Consider the following 18,443-nt stretch of genomic DNA (forward strand, 5'->3'; position numbering starts at 1 on the left):
GGGAGATCATAGGAGGTTTTTGATCAGCAAAATGTTATAAAAAGCATTGTTAGGAAGATTAAACTGGCAATGGAATACATATTTGGATGTGAGTAGGATTGGAATAGTGAAAATTTAGAAGCCATAACTACTGTACACTAAGATGGTTATGTGCCTAGAAATTTATTACAATAAGTAGGTATTCTATAACAAGTTATTTCTTCCCATCCTGATCTGTGTACTCATTGTCTGCTCATCCATGGATATATTGCTTCATCGGCATCTCTACTCTTATATTTTTTGTCATCTTTCTCCTCTTCCGACTCTCCTGGATAGGATGTACTTATTTTCTCTGCATAGTCTGAGCATTTGTTTCCCTCCATTTGTTTCTTTTTGCAAATCATCTGAAAGAGTCAAATCCACTTGCTCCTTGAAGGCATGCTTTTCACTTTCATTAACTCTTACCTATTACAGAACTGCCTTTTTGTTGAGCACAGAAAACGAAGGAAATTTGCATTTCCAATGTCTTTCAGACGTGGAGACTAGACCACAGAGCAAGGATTCAACTTCAGTGCAAGATTTTTCCAAAGCAGAATCATGCAAAGTTGCAATAATAGACAGACTGACACGGAATAGTGCCTATGACTCTAACTTGGAAGCAGCCCTTGAATGTGAAAATTGGTTAGAGAATCAGCAAGGAAATCAGGAGAGACATTTGAGAGAAATGTTCACTCACATGAATTCACTCTCTGAGGAAACAGACCATAAGCATGATGTATACTGGAAAAGCTTCAATCAGAAATCTGTCCTTATCACTGAAGACAGAGTTCCCAAAGGATCTTATGCCTTCCATACACTTGAAAAAAGCTTGAAACAAAAATCAAACTTAATGAAAAAGCAGAGAACTTATAAAGAGAAAAAACCTCATAAATGTAATGATTGTGGTGAACTCTTCACCTACCATTCAGTGCTTATTCGACACCAGAGAGTCCATACTGGAGAGAAACCCTATACCTGCAATGAATGTGGGAAATCTTTTAGCCACAGAGCTAATTTAACTAAACACCAGAGAACTCATACTAGAATTCTCTTTGAATGCAGTGAATGCAAGAAAACCTTCACAGAAAGCTCATCCCTTGCAACACATCAGAGAATTCACGTTGGAGAGAGACCTTATGAATGCAACGAATGTGGAAAAGGTTTTAATCGAAGTACACATCTTGTGCAGCATCAGTTGATTCATACTGGAGTGAAGCCTTATGAATGTAATGAATGTGATAAAGCTTTTATTCATTCATCAGCACTCATTAAACATCAAAGAACTCATACTGGAGAGAAACCTTATAAATGTCAAGAATGTGGGAAAGCCTTTAGCCATTGCTCATCCCTAACTAAGCATCAGAGAGTTCATACTGGAGAAAAGCCATATGAATGCAGTGAATGTGGAAAAACTTTTAGTCAGAGCACACATCTTGTTCAACATCAGAGAATTCACACTGGAGAGAAACCCTATGAGTGTAATGAATGTGGGAAAACCTTCAGCCGGAGCTCCAATTTTGCTAAACATCAAAGAATTCATATTGGAAAGAAACCGTACAAATGTAGCGAGTGTGGAAAAGCCTTCATTCATTCATCAGCTCTTATTCAACATCAGAGAACTCATACCGGAGAGAAACCCTTTAGATGTAATGAGTGTGGGAAAAGCTTTAAGTGCAGTTCATCTCTCATCAGACATCAAAGAGTTCACACTGAAGAGCAACCCTGAAAAATTACTGAATGTGAAGAAATGTAAGTTGGTTTTATCACTGTATTAAATACTTGAGTGTTTAGGTGGAAGGCCCATCCATAATATGCATGTGAGGACCAATTCTGTATGCATCTAATTTCATTTGCGTAATACATAGTTTTGAGCCATAGGCAGGTTCTTTATGTCCGTTAATTTGATAATTATGAAATCTAGCCAGCGATTTCAAAATTTTAATCTCCAACCTCCCAAATAGCTATCTGTGGAAATTCAAGAAGTCCCTGAGAGTGGGTAGCAGTACAAACATTGTGAAATCCAGTTTTCCCCTCTCTTGTTTATGTCAGAGCTTTGTAGTAAGCCTCTCACTTTGTAAGGAAATTCTTATTGGGTAGGTTAGGCTGAGGGCTTACATCCTTATCATCAGGAAGACACAATGTTGTTATTTATTACTCCTTGAGATCTAGATACACATATGGTATAATTCATCTAGAGTGTCATTTCTTTTATATTAGCCTTAAAAACCAAAAATGCTGGGTTCAAAGTCCTTAGCATTCCCTTCCTCCCTCAACAAGCTGCTGTCTATTTTGATGACCATAACTAGGATGTATAATATTTACAGACAATTCTAAGTTATGTTCACATGGATTATGTACATCATTGATTTTTTTTTTTTTTTTTTTTTTTTTTTTGAGACAGAGTCTCGCTCTGTTGCCCGGGCTGGAGTGCAGTGGAGCACTGCAACCTCCACCTCCCAGGTTCATGCCATTCTCTTGTCTCAGCCTCCCAAGTAGCTGGGACTACAGGCACCTGCCAGTACGCCTGGCTAATTTTTTTTGTATTTTTAGTAGAGATGGGGTTTCACCATGTTAGCCAGGATGGTCTTGATCTCCTGACCTCGTGATCTGCCTGCCTCGGCCTCCCAAAGTGCTGGGATTACAGGCGTGAGCCACCATGCCTGGCATCATTATTGATTTATGTCATTGTTATCCCTCTACCGTGGAGACCTTCTTTCATTTTCCATTTCCCTGGGAGTTCACGTGAAGTAGTGAATGGGTCAAAATCTTAACAGTGGTTGTTGACCAAGTCCCTCCTTTCTTATCCTTGGCACTGAATAAATCTTTGGTTTTCCATAATCAAAGGGTGAGAGAGACTTCTTTTGTCTACATTATTCAGCTTTCTGTAAGCTATGCTGTGTCCATTTGAGAAAAAGCCCCAGGGATATTGAAGGTCTGAGAAGTTGAATGGTTCAGTGTGTTATTATATTTAGGGTCCCAGTAAAGAAGAACTGAAGCAACTGTGAGACACCAGGGCATACTTCCCTGTGTAAGTGGAAAACAAGGTACGGAAAATAGCTCACAGGATAGTCCTCAACTGACTTGCCTGAGGATAAGCAGCTTCCCTTCATGAAGAAGTTGCCATTTCTCTGGCCTTCATATTTACCTACTTTTTGTTATTGTTGTCTGTATCGGTTCAATCTCACACTGCTATAAAGAAATGCCTGAGACTGGGTAACTTATAAAGAAAAAAGGCTCATGGTTCCATGGGCTGTACAGGAAGTATGACTGGGGAGGTCTCAGGGAGCTTTTACTCATGGCAAAAGGCAAAGCCAGAGCAGGTATCTTCACAGGGCTAGAGCAAGAGGAAAAGAGAGAGGGGAGGTGCTACACAGTTTTTATGCAACCAAATCTCATGAGAACTCTATCACGAGACAGCAGTAGGGGGACAGTGCTAAATCATTCATGAGAAACTACCCGCGTGGTCCAGTCACCTTGCACCAGGCCCCACCTCCCACATTGGGGATTACAATTCAACATGAGATTTGGGTGGGGATACAGATCTAAACCGTATCATTACTCCAAAAAAAAAGAAAAAAGAAAACACAGGAAAAGGAACTCACCTCTTTTATCATCTTAGTATTTAGTACTAATGGTTTAGAGCAGGAATTGACAAACTGTGGCCTGGACTCATGGACCAACTCTGGCCCACCACCTGTTTGTCCGAAGAAAATTTTATTGGAACTCAGCCACACTTACTCATTTACATGTTGTCCTTGACTGCCTTTGTGTCCAGTGTCAGAACTGAGTAGCTGCAGTGGAGGTTGTGCCTCTGGGCTTTAATATCACAAACAGAGCAGCTTATAAGCAACAGAAACTTACTTCTCACAGTTTTGGAGGCTGGGAAGTCCAAGATCAAGGTGTCAACATATTTAGGGTCTAGGGAAGGTCTGCTTCTTGGTTAATAGAAAGTACCTTTCACTGTGTCTTCACATGGTAGAAGGGGAGAGCTCTGGTATCTTCAGCCCCTTATAAGGGCACTAATCCCATTCATGAGAGCTCCACCCTCAAGACCTAATCACCTCCAGAAGGCCCCATTTTGTAATACCATCAATTAAGTTTCATTATATGACTTTGATGGGGATATAGCCCATAGTAGGTTGTATGTCCCTGAAAGCCTAAAATATTTACTGTTTGGCTCTTTACAGAAAATATTTTCTTGGCCCCTGTTCCAGAGCATTCATCAAGAAGTCAGATAAAGGGTTTAAACCAGTCAGAGAAACTAGGTGGAATGGAAAAGTTGAACTTACTGAGAGATAATTGGGGACAGAAAAATAAAAGAGATGGGAAATGATGCATCAAAATACTCCTACCTCTAGGATGTTACTATATATTGTCAGGAGAATTCAAGTTATTGAAACTTGCCAAATTCTTGAGTGAAAAGAAATTCATTTGAGGGCCAAAATTTGACTAAGGAAAGAAGACCAACATGGGCTTTCCAAAGTTGAGTTTGAATTCTGCCATCCCCACTAAGCAGTCATGTGACCTTGGAAAAACTCCCTACTCTGAGTCTCAGTTTCTTTATCTGTATTAGGTTTCAACAAAGGGAATAAATCATTGGCTTCTCATGAGGTTGTCATAAGGATTAAATAAGACAATGCATATAAAAGAACTGGCAGACAATAAATATAGAGTCCCCCACTCCTGCTTGGTGCTCTCTTTCTCTCTCCTTCTCTACATAGAGAAGTGCCAGAGCATCCGTCAGTAGAAGTTACTTAAGGTTGGCTGTGTCTTCCACATCTTTTGTTTACCCATGAAGAACTGTGACCATCTTGTTCTGTGTCTTGTCATAAAGATGGGACGTGACTTCTTTCTGCTCTTGCTTCCATCTGGTGCTGTTTTCTGCACAGCCTCCTTGAGACCTTCCAGAACCTTCTTTTTTCCTACTTCGTATCACTTAACCAGTAGCTATCTGGGATGGTTCCAGAAGCTGAAGTTTGCAGTTGAATAACATTTTAAATAGTGTTAAGCGACTTGGGATCTCTGGCCCTTTGCGTTTCAGTATTTGTCCTTTTTATGCCTGATGTTTAACCTGCCACGTTTGTACTGCAACATGAATCTTGGAAATTTTAATGTTATGCATTTCAAATGTTTTTGGTTATCTGTAAACTAAATGTGCCCTTATTGGCTCACTTGTCAATAAAGATGTTTGTATATGTATTGTCAGAAACTTTTGTAAATTGCTTTTAAATTCTTCCTTTTTTAAAGCATATTTTAAGATGTAATGAAGGACCAACCAAAAAATATCTCCATATCATTCAGGATACCAATCCCATTTCTAGCTGGTCATCTGGCTTCACAACTTCTGGAGAGATGGGATGGGAGATACCGTCAGCAACCCAAGTATCTGCAAGAAGGTTAAGGAGTAGAGGAAGATAGTTTCTAACAAGTAGTACTGAGTCCCCAGGCCAGGTATAGGCACTACTCAGTAGGGCTAATTGGGGTGAAAGGGAGGGAATAACTTCGTATAAAAAGCACAGTTAAAATTAGGCAAAATGGGTCAGGTGCGGTGGCTCAAGCCTGTAATCCCAGCACTTTGGGAGGCTGAGGGAGGCAGATCACCTGAGGTCAGGAGCTCGAGACCAGCCTGACCAACATGGAGAAACCCCATCTCTACTAAAAATACAAAATTAGCCAGGCATGGTGATGCATGGCTGTAATCCCAGCTACTCGGGAGGCTGAGTCAGGAGAATCACTTGAACCTGGGAGGCAGAGGTTGCAGTGAGCCAAGATAGTGCCATTGCACTCCAGCCTGGACAACAAGAGCGAAACTCCATCTCAAAAAAAAAAAAAAAAAAATTAGGTAAAATGTCATAAAAATCTGATTTTGTGTAAGTTTTCAATTATATCTGGTTTGGGGGAAGACAATGTAATATCACCCAAAAGTATAAAAGTGATAATGTAAGAATACTAAATATTCAAATTGATTGGCAATTAACTAGATCAATTATCTATTGAAAATCTGTCATAGTTTTTATTTTCTTAGACGTGTTCTCACTTTTAAAAATATGTGTTTATCGGTTGGGCGCGGTGGCTCACGCCTGTAATCCCAGCACTTTGGGAGGCTGAGGCGGGTGGATCATGAGGTCAAGAGATCGAGACCATCCTGGCCAACATGGTGAAACCCTGTCTCTACTAAAAATACAAAAATTAGCTGGGCGTGGTGGCTACTAGGGAGGCTGAGGCATGAGAATCGCTTGAACCCAGGAGATGCAGGTTGCAGTGAGCCGAGATTGAGTCACTGCACTCCAGCCTGATGACAGACCAAGACTCCGTCTCAAAAAAAAAAAAAATGTGTTTATCAGAAGATGACTCAAGTTGGAAGCCTGCTTTCTTCCCTTCCTTGTGTAATTCTGGGCCCCAACTAGGCAGTCTTGGGACCCATAGCCATATGAGCTGTCCCTCTCCATAAGTTTCATTGACAAGGTAGAAGGCTATTCCCTGTAGTAATATATATATAAAATGTGGCATCTGGTCCTACTGTGTAGTTTCCACTTATAAACCTCAAAAAGTTAGATGTTTTTACTGAATTGTTTTTTATTTTTTTCATGATGTAACCTCTGTTTATAAATCCCTTAGAATGAGTGGACTATACAAAAAAGGTGCCTGCTTCACCTCCCTCCCACTCCCACCAACTCATGAAACACACAATCATCATGTCAGCAAAGTTCACATATCTGGGGCAATCCATGGAGTCAAACTAGAGATAAATGCTTTGCTATTAATAGATCGAGGACTGTCCGCCTCCACCTCTGCTCTGGCTTCCTCTCTGTTGGATGTGCTTTTCTTAGTCTCTTGCAGCGACAAATAGCCTACTGGCACTTGGAAGTTATATTACGGTTCTTGGCATTCACAATTCCAAGGAAAGTACCTCTTTCCAAATAGCTCCAGCAAAATCCCTGAGGCTACTTCTCCACTTTGCTTGAGTCATGCTGATCACTGAACCTTTTATAATACCACCCTGGAAATGGGGTCCTTTCATCGACCAGGCTTGAGTCTGTAAAACCCTGGAGGAAGAGAGGGTGGAGTCCATCCCATTGATGCAACTTGCACTGTGGGTGGGGACAGGGTGCTTCCCTCAAATAAATCCAAAGATGCTGTGCAGGTAAAACAAGCACTGCTATTGGAAGTTAACTTCAGCATTAATAAGACAATCTGGCCTCCTGCTCCCCATCTCTTCCCCCCACAAGAGCAGTTTTTCAAAGATCAAACAGTGGTAACATTGACAGAAGTTTAAAACCTAAGAAAATTGGGTGCAGTAGCTCATGCCTGTAATCTCAGCACTTTGGGAGGCCAAGGCGGGCAGATCACGAGGTCAGGAGATTGAGACCATCCTGGCAACATGGTGAAACCCCGTCTCTACTAAAAATACAAAAAAATCAGCCAGGCATGGTGGCTGGCGCCTGTAGTCCCAGCTACTCGGGAGGCTGAGGCAGGAGAATGACGTGAACCTGGGAGGCAGAGCTTGCAGTGAGCCAAGATCGTGCCACTGCATTCCAGCCTGGGTGACACAGCGAGACTCCATCTCAAAAAAAAAAAAAAAAAAAAAAAAAAAAAAACTAAGGAAGTATTTCCAACATTGATTTCATAGAGTTTCTGTGAGGGTTACGTGAAATTATATACGTGAAAGGGCTTTGGTGCACATTGCTGAGTTATATTTTGATGATAATTTTCTATTCTTTGAGACCAGGCTCTAGTATACAAAAAGCATGGACCTCTCACCCGGGTGCCATTTCTTAATGCTAACTTGTGCTACCTGTCCTTTGTGGTCTGGCAGGGAATCTTTGCTCATCAGTAGTCATTTAGGGACCCGAGATGGTATAGGGCAGCCACCACCATAAATATTACTTTTGCCATATCAAAAACATAGTTTTATGTGTGGTTGATTCAATTCCCAGTCTTGTGACCTATGCATCTCATGTTGTAGTGACTCAAACCTGCTGGGTTATCCAGGACTGTAATTTTTTTTTTTTTTTTGATACAGAGTCTCGCTCTGTCGCCCAGGCTGGAGTGCAGTGGCGCAATCTCGGCTCACTGAAAGCTCCACCTCCCAGGTTCATGCTATTCTCCTGCCTCAGCCTCCCAAGTAGCTGTGACTACAGGCGCCTGCCACCACACCCGGCTGATTTTTTGCATTTTTAGTAGAGATGGGGTTTCACCGTGCTAGCCAGGATGGTCTCGATCTCCTGACCTCGTGATCCACCCGCCTAAGCCTCCCAAAGTGCTGGGATTACAGGCGTGAGCCACCACGCCTGGCCCAGGACTGTAATTTTTAAAAACCCTTGGTGAGATCTGGCTTCAGATATGACTGGATTCAGATATTCAGAAGATGTCATCAGCTCATTCTCTTGCTATCTCAGCACCATTTAATTCCATCTGAATTTATAATTAATGCTTTATAATTTATTATAATAACTATCAGAATGAAGGAGAGTAAAATCCTTTATTGGAGTATAACACATGATTATTTCAAAGAGGAGTTGATCAGTGTTCCCCTGAGAGTAAGAATGCATTATATACAGTGTGGACATCTCCAGGGCCTTCCAAACATAAGTAAGTATACAGTTTCTGAAACATTTGTTTTATTAACATATCTATACAAAATTAAACTAGGGAAGGTTTCCCTTCTCTTTGGTCTGACACCTCTTCCCATAAACAGAGCAGCTCTTACAATCATTTTGAACTAATTAATAACTATAGGACATACCAAACAAACCCAAGTATTTCTTACATTTTCCTGTTTATGAGTGCCATATCATAAGCTCCAACATAAGGGTCTGTTTTGGCTTTGTTCATATATATATGTATAGAAAAGCATAACAGAACAAAGCACAGAACTGTAGTTCTGATGAGAGACAATTTCTACTATTTGGGCAGATTACACAGAAGGTAAAGAATGATCTTTCCCTTTCTCTTGTTGAACAAACTATCATTTAAGCAAAGATAACCGAAGTTTAATCTTTTTAAATATAATATTTTGAATTAAAGATTTCATAGATTTTAATGAACTCATCAAAATCAAGCCAACTTTTGTCAAAATTTTAATACATTTTATTTCTTCTTTTCAGAATCCGCAGCTATTATAAAGCACAAGTAAAGTTCACTTTCCCCCAAACCTTCCAAAACTTCCAGCATCCTCTCCAGTTTTATGCTTTAACTATCTTTCACATTCTGCAACAACCACACATTTCACTCTAAGAGAAAAATGGTCCTGTTTTCTTCTGATAAACAAAAACATAACATTTTCTTTCTACATGTTTAGGGATCCCCAAGACCACCCCCAGGTTCAATGATTCACTAGAAGGATTCCCAGGACTCAGCATGTTGTCATTTTCTTGGCTGTGGTTTATTATAGTAAAAGGACACACAGCAAAACCAGTAAAGAGAAAAGGCTCATGGGGCAGCAAGGTCTGGAGGAAACAAGGAAGAAGCTTCCCCGAGTCCTCTCCCAGTGAAGTCACACAAGCCTTGCTCATTTCCCCCAGCAAGGAGTTGTGACAGCATGTGTGAAGTGAGATCTATCAGGGAAGCTCAGCAGAGATTCAAATCCCAAGGTTTGTACTGGGTGCTAGTCACATAGGCAGTCTCTGTCTAGCATGTACCAAAACTCCAGACTTCCAGAAGGAAAGCAGGTGTTCAGCGTAAGCTTCATTGTTTTTACAGACAGTTTAGGAGCAGTGATCCACTTTAATTCTGGAATTAGCGGGAGTGATCCCAAAGTTATCCTTCCCAGATGCCCGCCTGTGGCCAACCTTGCAGGCAAGCCTTTCTAAAGATAGCAGGCTCGGACTTGCTATGTTAACTTTTCTGCACAGTTTCGTTGCCACTATTGTTTTCATACAGCCTCCCAGGCACTCATATTAATCACAAATTTGCTAACCAAAGAAATTAACTGGGATGTAGATAATCAGAACTCTACATTAGACAGGCAACTTAGCAGATGAGCAAAACTCACAAACACACATAAAATGACCTCCTGCAACCACACGTCCCTTTTATACCTTCTTAGCACACACATTTCCTAGCTCTGTCTACTGAAACGGGCTAAAAGCAATGACATCTCAGTTTCAATGAGCCCAGATCTTGGTTTCTGACACTGTTCTCTGCTAAAAGGAACTAAGGATCCTCAGAAAAATGGCTGATTGCAGGTCTGAGGGAAGGAAACTCCAAGAAGATCCTGGAACATCTTATTCTAGAAAAAAAAAAGTAGCACTCAAAAAAATGATGAGGGTAGGTCACAAAGACACAGGAAGTAGCCCTCACTGACTAAATCCGGAACAATATGAGCAGCAAAACAAGAAAATGTTGACTTGTAAACCATTGAAAAAGTAGTAGTCCATGAGTTGACATTGATAATAAGTAAATAAATGAGCGATAACAGAGGACACTTGCTTACCGCAGAATATCCTATGCCAATGGGTAAATGCGAAGGGAATGTTGGAGCTGGAAAACTATCATTTTGTAGCCATAACAGTAAAGACTGATTCAAGCAAGAATCAATGGATGCTAAATCTAAGGGGAAATTTTGATGAGGAACAGGATATTTGCATAGAATTGAAGTATCTTTTCCAGAGATTGCTTGTTATGATTAGCAATTGCAAGGCAAAAAATAACTATACAGTGGAAGAACTGGCAAAAACTTTGATTACATGATCAAAATTAATATGAGTAAGCGGCACATGGCCATTCTGTGCCTCAGATGTGATACCATGAGAAGGACACAGCATAACGTGTGTACTATTCTGGCTGGGAATGCATAACGGGAATCTAATCATGAGGAAATATTTGACAAACTCCAAAATGAGGACTATTAAAAGGACTGCATTCTTCAAAAATATTAATGTCACATAAGACAAGGAAAAGCTGAATAACTTCCAAATTAAAAGAGACTAAAGCATCATGACAACCAAATACAATACAGGATCTTTGACTAGGTCTTGTGTGAGAGAAAATCTCCTAAAGACATTATTGGTTCAATTTTTCAAAACTGGAATACAAGCAATAGAATAGATAAAAGTAATGTATTGATGTTAAATTTACTGCAGTTGATAACTGTATCATGGTTGTGTAAAGTATTAATAATATCCTCATTATTGAGAAATGCATATTGAAGTATTTAGAGGTAAAGAAGAGTAATGTATGAAATTGAAATGATTCGAGAAAAATTTGTATATAGAAAGAGCAAGTGATAAAACAAGCAGGATTAAACGTTAACTGTGTGTCAGTCTAAGAGGAACCTGGCTATCCTTTGTAATTCTATTGCAGTCTTTGTGTAATTTTCAGGTTACTTCCAAATGTAGAAAAAAATTAAGTGAACACATATATTGACCCAAAGTTAGACCCATTCTGTAACATGAAAATACAAGGCAAAAATATATATAATACAACTATGTTAAAAGACCCTTTTTTCTATCTTACCTAAAACTTAACATCTCCAATGATTATCCATTAATAAGCTCTTTTTATTTTATTTTATTTATTTATTTATTTTTTGAGACGGAGTCTTGCTCTGTAGTCCAGGCTGGAGTGCAGTGGCGCCATCTCGGCTCACTGCAACCTCCAACTCCTGGGTTCAAGCGATTCTCCTGCCTCAGCCTCCCTAGTAGCTGCGAGTACAGGCGCCCGCTACCACGCCCGGCTGATTTTTTGTATTTTTAGTAGAGACAGGGTTTCACCATGTTAGCCAGGATGGTCTCAATCTCCTGCCCTCGTGATCCGCCAGCCTCAGCCTCCCAAAGTGCTAGGATTACAGGCGTGAGCCACCGTGCCTGGCCTAATAAGCTCTTTGTTTTTTCCTTTTCTTTCTTTCTTTTTTTTTTTTTTTTTGAGACTGAGTCTGGCTCTGTCGCCCAGGCTGGAGTGCGATCTCCGCTCACTGCAAGCTCCGCCTCCCGGGCTCACGTCATTCTCCTGTCTCAGCCTCCTCTCCTGCCCCCTGTCTCAGCCTGTAGCTGTGTCTGCAGGCGCCCGCCACCATGCCTGGCTAATTTTTTCTGTAGTTTTTAGTAGAGATGGAGTTTCACCGTGTTAGCCACGATGGTCTCGATCTGACCTCGTGATCAGCCTGCCTCGGCCTCCCAAAATGCTGGGATTACAGGCGTGAGCCACCACGCCCAACCAAGCTCTTTCTTAAAGAGAAGATATTTCCACCTTTAACTGACAAAATCCCAAAAATTTATGTCAAGATTTTATTTTTAAAAACTTCTCGAAGATCATTTAGAAAGATTGATAACCACATTGGAAAAAGTATAAAAAATTGCATAGACCCCTGAAAATATGATTACATACATTTTCTTTTTTTGTTGTTTTTTTGAGACGGAGTTTCGCTCTTGAAGCACAGGCTGGAGTGCAATGGCGCAATCTCGGCTCACTGCAACCTCTGCCTCCCGGGTTCAAGCGATTCTCTTGCCTCAGCCTCCTGAGTAGCTGGGATTACAGGCGTACGCACCACCACGCGAGTTTCGCTCTTGTCCCCCGCGCTGGAGTGCAGTGGCACGTTCTTGGCTCACTGCAACATCTGCCTCCCGGTTTCCAGCAATTCTCCCACCTCAACCTCCCGAGTAGCTGGGATTACAGGCGCCTGCCACCATGGCGAGCTAATTTTTTTTTGTATTTTTAGTAGAGACGGGGTTTCATCATGTTAGCCAGGCTGGTCTCGAACTCCGGACCTCAAGAGATCCGCCCACCTCGGCCCCCCAAAGTACTGGGATTACAAGCATGAGCCACCGTGCCCAGCCTGATTATATACATTTTCAATAAACATTTATGAAAGTGGTATCAGGCCTTTTAATAATCAGAAGACCAAAATAAATGAAAACGAAATAACATTATCCACTAACCAGAATATATAAAAGGAAGACTGACAAAATCAGGTGTTGGAAAGGACATCTAATTAGAACTCTCAAACTTGTGGTTGGGTTATATATTAGTCAAAAAAATCTTTGGAATTAAAATTTAATTGATAAATTGTATGTATTTGTGCTATACCACATTTTACACACACACACACACACATTGTAGAATAGCTAAATCTGTGTATATATATGTATAGCAACAGACAGACATTGTAGAATGGCTAAATCAAGCTACCTAGCATATCAGTTACCTCAGATACTTATCTTTTTTGTGTGTGTGGTGAGAACATTTAAAATCTGCTGTCTCAACAATTTCAAGTATTACCACATTGTTATTAACTGTAGTCAACATGTTGTACAATACAGCTCTTGAGCTTTTCCTCCTAGCTGACATTTTTAGTGACATGCGTTGCATTTGAACATATGCAGTTACCATGACCAAGCTATTTTATTTGTAGGGCTGTACTTAACTAAAATATCTATACATGTGTACCAAAAGAAATTAACAAGAATGTTCATAGTGGCTTTATTGCTAGTAGTCCCAAAATGGAAACAAACCAATGTCCATCAACAGTAGAATTGATAGATGTGCCATATTCATGCAGAGCACCACCGAGCAGGGAAAAGAAATGAACTGCTTGGGCCGGGCACGGTGGCTCACGCCTGTAATCCCAGCACTTTGGGAGGCTGAGGCGGACGGATCACTAGGTCAGGAGATTGAGACCATCCTGGCTAACACAGTGAAACCTCATCTGTGCTACAAATACAAAAAAATTAGCTGGGCATGGTGGCAAGCGCCTGTAAGTCCCAGCTACTCGGGAGGCTGAGGCAGGAGAATGGTGTGAACCCGGGAGGCAGAGCTTGCAGTGAGCCGAGATCGCATCACTGCACTCCAGCCTGGCCGACAGAGCGAAACTCCATCTCAAAAAAAAAAAAAAAAAATGAACTGCTTCATGAAACCACCTGAAGGAGTGTCACAAATGTAATGCTGGGCCAAAGAAGCCACACACAAAACCATTCCTACTGAATGGCCCTCCATGCTTCCATTTATGAAACAGACAACACTAATTGGGGCTGCTAAAAACCAGGTGACTGCTTTGACAAAACAGGTGGGCAGTGGTTAGGGAGCAGACCTTCAGGAGAGGGATTTCCAGATTGTTATTTTTATTTCATTTTCTTGGACTGTGTGGTAGCTCCAAGCATGTGTCCTCTTTGTGATAAATCACTGAGTAGTAGAATAATAGGATTCCTGTGTATATTATACTTTAATAAACATATTTGAATTCCTTTTTCCATTAGGACAAATAATATAAATCACAATAAATCTTTGCAATTTTAATATTATTTCTAGTTGATGAAAAATAAGTCACCTGAAGGATTCCAAACTTGCGTATTTCAATATAGAACTTACATGTTCTAATATGTATTTCTAGAGATCCAAAACTGTCTGATTAATGTCATTTGAGTGTAAAAAAGCACAGTTATGTTTTGTTTGAGTGTAAAAAAGCACAGTTATGTTATGTTTGAGTGTAAAAAAGCACAGTTAATTTGCTGTCTAATCTTTTACTTGAAGTTAAGCTAATTATCCACATCCATCAATGAAACTGCTTTCACAGAAGAGTCCAATCCATGGCATAAATGACAGGAACTTTAGAAAAGTCATTTCTTCTTCATTATTTATGTAAAAACATTAAATTTCTTAGAAACACAGGCCAGCAAATTCCCAGTTTAGTGTTGCTTTCATTGCTTTCTGTAGTCTTGTTACCAGAGAAGATTTTTATGTTCCAGAATTGCACAGAGGGAAAAACTGACTATTATGGTTACCACTGTGGCCATCAAGACAAGGCACTTGATTCCTAGGATCCCAGCAATGACCCTCCCTGGAGGTGATGGGAATTAAGAGACCTGCTATGGAAATTGTGGGGGCTGAGTAAACAGTATCTACAAATCTTTCTCTGTGTCTGATACTTGAAGTCCACAGGCAGTAAACAAGGGAAGACTGCAGAACAGGCAGGGAGGGATTCCATGAGCAAGAGCTGGAACCCCATAAAAATAAAGTGAAACCCATGTTCATGAAGCTAAACACAGGCCAGTAACCCAGCAGTCAGAGAAACTAAAGGAAAAATCCAAGGAAAGGCAGAGCAATTACAGGCTTAGCTGCTGTTTCATGGCAGTGAGGTAAGTCAGCAGATCAGCAACAAGTGTGTGTGTGTGTGTGTGCGCGCTCCCACGCGCACGTGGGCACTTGCTACAAAATTCATTTTATTCCAGTGTGTGAGTGTGCACATGTGTGCATGTGTGCACTCCTGTTGACCCAGTTTCTGCTCTGTGGCCAGGTCCATGACCCTAGACGACCCCAGGTGTGCTCTCGATGACGTCTGCACCGCCCCTGCCATTGGGTATTGCACTGTGTGATGCCATCCTCGGGGCCCTCAGGGTGATGGAACCCAATAGACTTCCTTAGGCTTTCCTTTCAGATGGACAGGAAATAGATGATGTTCCATTGTCATTTTGTTTTCTTTCTTTCCATGGATTCTGTGACCATCTTCCTCTCCTCATTGACTCTGCCAGAAGGGGATTCCTGGTGGGGCAAGGGTAGCTGGTGGGAAATGAGGTACCAGGAAATTAGCAAAGGGTCTTCTGGCCATCTGGGGACAGTTCTCATGTGGTCCCCAGCCCAGTCTCGAGGGTTCTGGGCCGGTCACCCGGCAGCCTCGGTGCTGCGCCTCTGGATCCAGCCTCTGCAGGAAGAACCCTGGGAGACCCAGCAAAACGGGGTGCCTGGTCTGACAAACATCCCCCCGTTCCTCTGGCTCTGTGGCTCAGGAATAGGCCGAGACATCATGTCCAGGCAGTGCCAGGCCACCTCACTGCCCCCTTTGAGGTGAGCGCAGAGGGCTTTTGGGGGCGAGCATGAAGCTGGGCACCCAGAGCCTGAGGCTGACTGTCCCTCCCTGTGTCCTGGATTGGGGGCCTTGACCCGAGAAGACCCCCAGGGGATGGCCTGAGGGTGCTGATGCGGGGAGGGGAGGTCTGTGGACTGAGAGGAGTCATTGGCAGGGGACATTGAGCACCGCGGCTCAGGGTTCTGCTCAGTGGGGTCAGTGGGAACGTGGTCAGTGAAGGCCTGGTCAGTGGGGGCCTGGTCAGTGGGGGTCTGGCTGGCAGAAGCCTGGCCAGGTGGCGGCTAGGTGACTTCAGGCAGGGTTTGTCCTTGGAGCCTCCTTGCCGCCATCTGTAGTGGGAACGAGTCATGGCACTCCGGAGGGCTGCTGGGAAGAGGAGGTGAGCAGGTGTGTGGAATCCAGCCCTGCCAAACAGATCTAGCACTTTACAGCCTAGCTGAGTCCCCTGCTGGGGAGGGGACCTGCCCTTTGCCTTTTGCCCCCAACCCTCAACCTTCTGCCCCCTATCTTCCATCTGCAATCCCAGGAATGCCCTGGATGGGGAGGTCTGAGTTTAGGGAGCACCCGTGGATGCTCTGATGATGGCCATGGGTCCCGAGGGGGGAGAAAGTGACAAGGGTGACACAGTGTCCTGGGTGCACATATGAGTGGGGCAGCCGGGCCTAGCCAGAGCAGTGACAAACGCATGCACACATGTGTTCACCCACATACACGTGCATGCTTACATGCACAAACACTGCACACACGCACGTTGACACTTCAAGGGGTGGAGGGTGCTGACTGTGGTCCCGGCTGACCCAGGCAGGGGCCCGTTGTGATGGGTGTCATGACCTCACAATGTCACTGGTGCTGAGCACTCGCCCACCTGTCCGCTTGCCGTCTCTATGTCTGGAGCTCTTAGAGATAAGACATAGAGGTGTCTGGTTCTGAGAAAAGGAAGTTTTGCTAAGTGAGAGACACAACTGACTCAACTGACTCAGGTGAGTGTGACCTGCTCTGTTCCTTCCCTGCTGACCTGGGTACAGTCATTACCTGGTGGGCAGTGCTAGCCTCTGGGCAGGTGCCGAGGAGGGTCATCCCTGAGCACTCACCAGGTGCCTGTTCTGCACTGACCTGGTGGACTCTGTGGGGTGGGTGCTGTCCCCGAATGTACCCATTCCACAAGTGAGATGTCTAGGGTCAGAGAGGAGGTGACTGGCCAGGAGACCCAGATGTGATCCTGGGCTGTGCTCTCAGCCCTGCCCTGTGCATGCCCTGGTCTCTGTGGCCCTAGATTCCAAATCTGCCCAGGGTTTTCTGGCCCCTGATGGGGCAGAGTCTGGCCCTGAAAGAGCCACTGGGATGGAACTCCTATGGGTGTGGTGGAGGGAGGTGGGTGCTCGGTCCAAGTCTGTGTCCTAAGCTGGGTGTCCGCAGGAGGAGGTCTCACCAACTCAGACTTCACGTGCGGTCACTGAGGGTCTCCGTGGGACCCACTGGACACATGGAGTCCCTTGTCTGGGGGTAGGGAGCCCTCTGCCTATGGGCATGGTAGAGGACCTTGAACACTGCTACTCTGGGGCCTGGGCAGGGAGGACTTGGACAGTGGGGACCTGGTCAGGAAGGCCTGGTCACTGGGGGACTCGTCAGCGAGGACATGGTCAGTGGGGAATTGGTCATCAGGGGCCTGGTCAGCAGAGGCTTGGCCACTGGGGCTTAGTCAGTGAAAAACTGGTCAGTGGGGACATGGTCAGTTGGAGCCTGGTCATCAGGGGCCTGATCAATGAGGACCTAGTCAGAAGGCCTGGTCACTGGGAAACGGTCAGTGAAAGCCTGGCCGGCAGGGGTCTGGTTAGTGGGGGCCTGGCGAGATGGTTGCTTGGTGACCTCAGGCACGGGGTTTGTCCTTAGAGCCTCCTTGCCTCCATCCGTAGCAGAAATGAGTCATGGCACCCTGGAAGGTTACTGGGAGGAGGAGGTGAAAAAATGTGTGGAATCCGACCTTGCCACTCACACCCAGCATTTTACAGTCTAGCTGAGTTCCTCCTAATGAGGGGCCCTGTCCTGTGCCCTCTACCCCCTAGCCCCCATCTGCATCTTCAGGACTGCCCCGTGTCGGGAGTTCTGCGGTTGGGGAGGACCCATGGATGCTCTGATGCTGGCCACAGGCCTCAAGGGAAGGTGACGCTGATTAAGACTTGATGAGCACTTGGGTGCACATGTAAGTGGGACAGCCAGCCCTGGCCAGAGACGCTACTCGTGCACACACGTTCACCCACATAAACGTACATGCTCACCTGCACAAACACATTTTGACACCTTAGGGGCTGGAGGACACCGACTCTGGGCCCTCTTGACCTGGGCAATGGCCCATTATGATGGGTGCCATGACCTCAAAATGTCACTGGTGCTGAGTGACCGCCCACCTGCCCACCCACTCACCTCTGTGTTGTGCGGCACTTGCACATAAGACACACACAGGTGTCTGGTTCTGTGGTGCATGAACGACTTTTCTAAGTGAGAGACACAGCAGCCTGAGCAGACTCAGGTGAGTGACCTCTGGGCAGATGCCAAGGAGGGTCACCCCTGAGCACTCACCGGGTGCATGTTCTGCACTGACTGCATGGACCATCCTCTCCTTTGTCCT

The 18,443-nt window shown here is 43.8% G+C and overlaps 1 protein-coding gene across 5 annotated transcripts in view; it reads left to right on the top strand.

Annotated features, from left to right (window-relative positions):
* ZNF286A (zinc finger protein 286A) overlaps positions 1-18,443 on the top strand; it is a 35,342-nt gene that overhangs the window by 15,926 nt on the left and 973 nt on the right. For 3 of the 5 annotated variants that reach the window (XM_031003444.3, XM_063700663.1, XM_063700661.1), the window contains one exon: positions 513-5,227. In XM_031003444.3, coding sequence (XP_030859304.1) covers positions 513-1,744 — 1,232 coding nt within the window. In that variant the 3' untranslated portion in view covers positions 1,745-5,227. Of the gene's footprint in view, positions 1-512; positions 5,228-18,443 lie in introns of those variants that run through there. The other 2 variants (XM_063700662.1, XM_055366938.2) reach the window with 2 other exon arrangements.

Source organism: Gorilla gorilla, chromosome 19, assembly GCF_029281585.2.
Source record: "Gorilla gorilla gorilla isolate KB3781 chromosome 19, NHGRI_mGorGor1-v2.1_pri, whole genome shotgun sequence".
Taxonomy (NCBI): Eukaryota; Metazoa; Chordata; class Mammalia; order Primates; family Hominidae; genus Gorilla; species Gorilla gorilla.